Source organism: Lactuca saligna, chromosome 2 (genome assembly GCF_052625555.1).
Source record: "Lactuca saligna cultivar CGN05327 chromosome 2, ASM5262555v1, whole genome shotgun sequence".
In the NCBI taxonomy this organism is placed as follows: Eukaryota; Viridiplantae; Streptophyta; class Magnoliopsida; order Asterales; family Asteraceae; genus Lactuca; species Lactuca saligna.
Window position 1 is genome coordinate 168,990,016 of NC_136418.1, and position 2,224 is coordinate 168,992,239.

At 34.2% G+C, this 2,224-nt stretch overlaps 1 protein-coding gene and 1 non-coding gene across 5 annotated transcripts; both read right to left on the reverse strand.

The window, feature by feature from the left end:
- Positions 1-351: 351 nt before the first annotated feature.
- TRNAP-AGG (transfer RNA proline (anticodon AGG)) lies at positions 352-423 on the reverse strand. The gene has a single exon. It is a non-coding gene; the product is annotated as a tRNA-Pro (tRNA).
- A 349-nt stretch (positions 424-772) lies between these two features.
- On the reverse strand, positions 773-1,836 carry LOC145032697 (methyltransferase). Of its 4 annotated transcripts, none has more exons than XM_078981593.1 (2): positions 1,622-1,836; positions 773-1,404 (listed from the first exon to the last, which is right to left on the reverse strand). In XM_078981593.1, the coding sequence occupies exon 2, from the start codon at positions 1,400-1,402 to the stop codon at positions 821-823; it is 582 nt and encodes a 193-aa protein (XP_078837719.1). In that variant the 5' UTR covers positions 1,403-1,404; positions 1,622-1,836; the 3' UTR covers positions 773-820. The 4 variants fall into 4 exon arrangements, with proteins under 4 accessions (XP_078837719.1, XP_078837718.1, XP_078837717.1 ...); XM_078981592.1 differs by having other exon boundaries at positions 773-1,458; positions 1,576-1,836; XM_078981591.1 differs by having other exon boundaries at positions 773-1,489; positions 1,576-1,836.
- Between the last annotated feature and the right edge of the window lie 388 nt (positions 1,837-2,224).

Genomic DNA, 2,224 nt, shown 5'->3' on the forward strand with positions numbered 1-2,224 from the left:
GTCAATCTGACGTTTTAACCTGAAGAGGTCTAAATGGCATACTTTTAGGATGTTTTGTAACTTTTGTTGTTTCAACCAATTCTTGGTGTTTATATATAAAGAAATCATCAAAAAAAAAAAAAAAAAAAAAACGAATTTTAGAGAATATAATATTTAAAATGAAAAGGATACATAATTATAATTATATTCGAATAAAAAGAAGCCAAATAATGGTTTAATTTAACCCACTCTATGGACCCTAATATAGAAATTAATAACAATTGACATTATTGTAAAAACCTAAAAACAGATAACTAGTTTTTATTTTCTAAAAATCAATTACATGTTAAAAAATTGGAGTAATGAAAAAGTGGGGCATTCCGAGAATTGAACTCGGGACCTCTCGCACCCTAAGCGAGAATCATACCACTAGACCAAATGCCCATCGATGTTTAGTTATCTGAAACATATTTGAAGTATTTTACTTCGTAATAATATTTATTTTTAAATAACAACTTTTTAAGCATGACCCAACTGCATTTTGCATTGGTTCTACATATACACAGGATACATAAATAATGAACTTCATTAACGTCCATTTTTGCTTAGTTTTTCTATCGAGTATTGATTAATGTATTGCAACTTTGCAAGATTCAAATGTATGAATGTCGTAAAGCTTATAAATAAAAAATTAGTAATCTCTTAACGACACAATAGATGTGGATTGAATGCTACACTAAAGATTGTAGAACTATTTGATTCACCAACTCTACATGAAGATTGAAGAGGAAGATGAACAATAAATCAAATACATTTGAACAAAGATGCGCACTTCAAAATTCTAATGATGGTATTTTTGGCCTTTCAGAATAGTCCATGCTCTATAAAGCTGCTCAACAAGAACCACCAATGCAATCTCATGATTAAGTACCAAAGATGACAATTTTACCCTCAGATTAGCTCTCTCCCTCACTTTCATCCCATGCCCATAAGCCCCTCCAATGCAAAACACCATTCTTGAACCACTTCCTTTGTTTCCAGTTCCAGCATCCCCGATCAAGTCTGCCATTTCCTCAGACTTCAAATCGATTCCATTTTCATCCAACATCACCACCCAATCATCTTGTTTGATGAAATTCATGAAACCCATCTCTTCGCTTTCAATCTGGACCCTTGGATCGGTTGAGTTCTTGGGGTTGGATCGGATTCTGAGGTCGTGAATCGGGCAGTAGGGTTTGATTTTGTCCATGTAGTCCTTCACTATCAATTGGACTCCCGGCGATCTGGTTTTGCCGACTGTGAGGATGTGGATTGGGAGTGGTTTTATGGATTGGCCGGTGTATTTGGATCCTCGGGTTTTGGCACCGGAATTAGGGATTTGGAAGTTCTTCATGCTGTGGGTTGTAAAGACACACATCGCCATTCCTTTATCCACAAAATTCACCGGAGTTAGGGATATGATGGTTCTCAAATTTGAAGCTACAGGTTAAGATTATGTATAAGTTTTGATCTGCGGAAACAATTACTCAAATTACGTACTAAAAGTTGAGAAGTTTTTGTGGTATTTGCACGGTATGAGTTAGAGTTCAAAGCAACCTTTCTTGTAGGCAATTCGTCGAACAGTTAGCGAGCAAAGACTTACAAGCGAAAGTTTCGAGAGAAAACTTCAGCTAGAGGACGCTAGCAAGTAGCATAGTTTGAGCTTTCACTTATTTGGCAATCTATGGACAGTGAGCTGCGCGAAAAATCTTGCAAATTCCTCAAATATGCATGGGCGCAAGGATTTATAAGATGATAGATACTGATTGAAGTTTGAAGGAATGAAAAAGAACTTGTAGATCAAAAAAAAAAAAAAAAAAACAATTGAGCCCGTCTAGCGTCTAACGTTTTCTTTTTTAGTCACATCATATTTTTTTTTAAAAAAAAACTACTAACATAAATAATTTCTTATTTTTTATCACTTATAAAAGTTTTTTTTAATAAGATAAAATTGCAAAAATGATCCATGCGGTATGCATTTTTTTGGGGTTTCAGTTCAAACCTTGATTTTTTTGGATTTATGATCCTTTTGGCCTAGTTTGTACGTAGAATTGGTCCTCCGACTTAACTTCCGTTAACTTTTTGCTGTTAACCCCCTCATGTGCCTCCCACATGAGGGTATATTTGTCTTTTCACTTATAAGGAAACATTTTTACACCTAAAAAAATATATTCCCATTTTTAAAAGAAAAAAATTAATACCTTTT

Coding starts and splice junctions, on each gene's coding strand:
- LOC145032697 (XM_078981593.1), bottom strand. CDS start 1,402: ATGGCGATGTGTGTCTTTACAACCCACAGCATGAAGAACTTCCAAATC.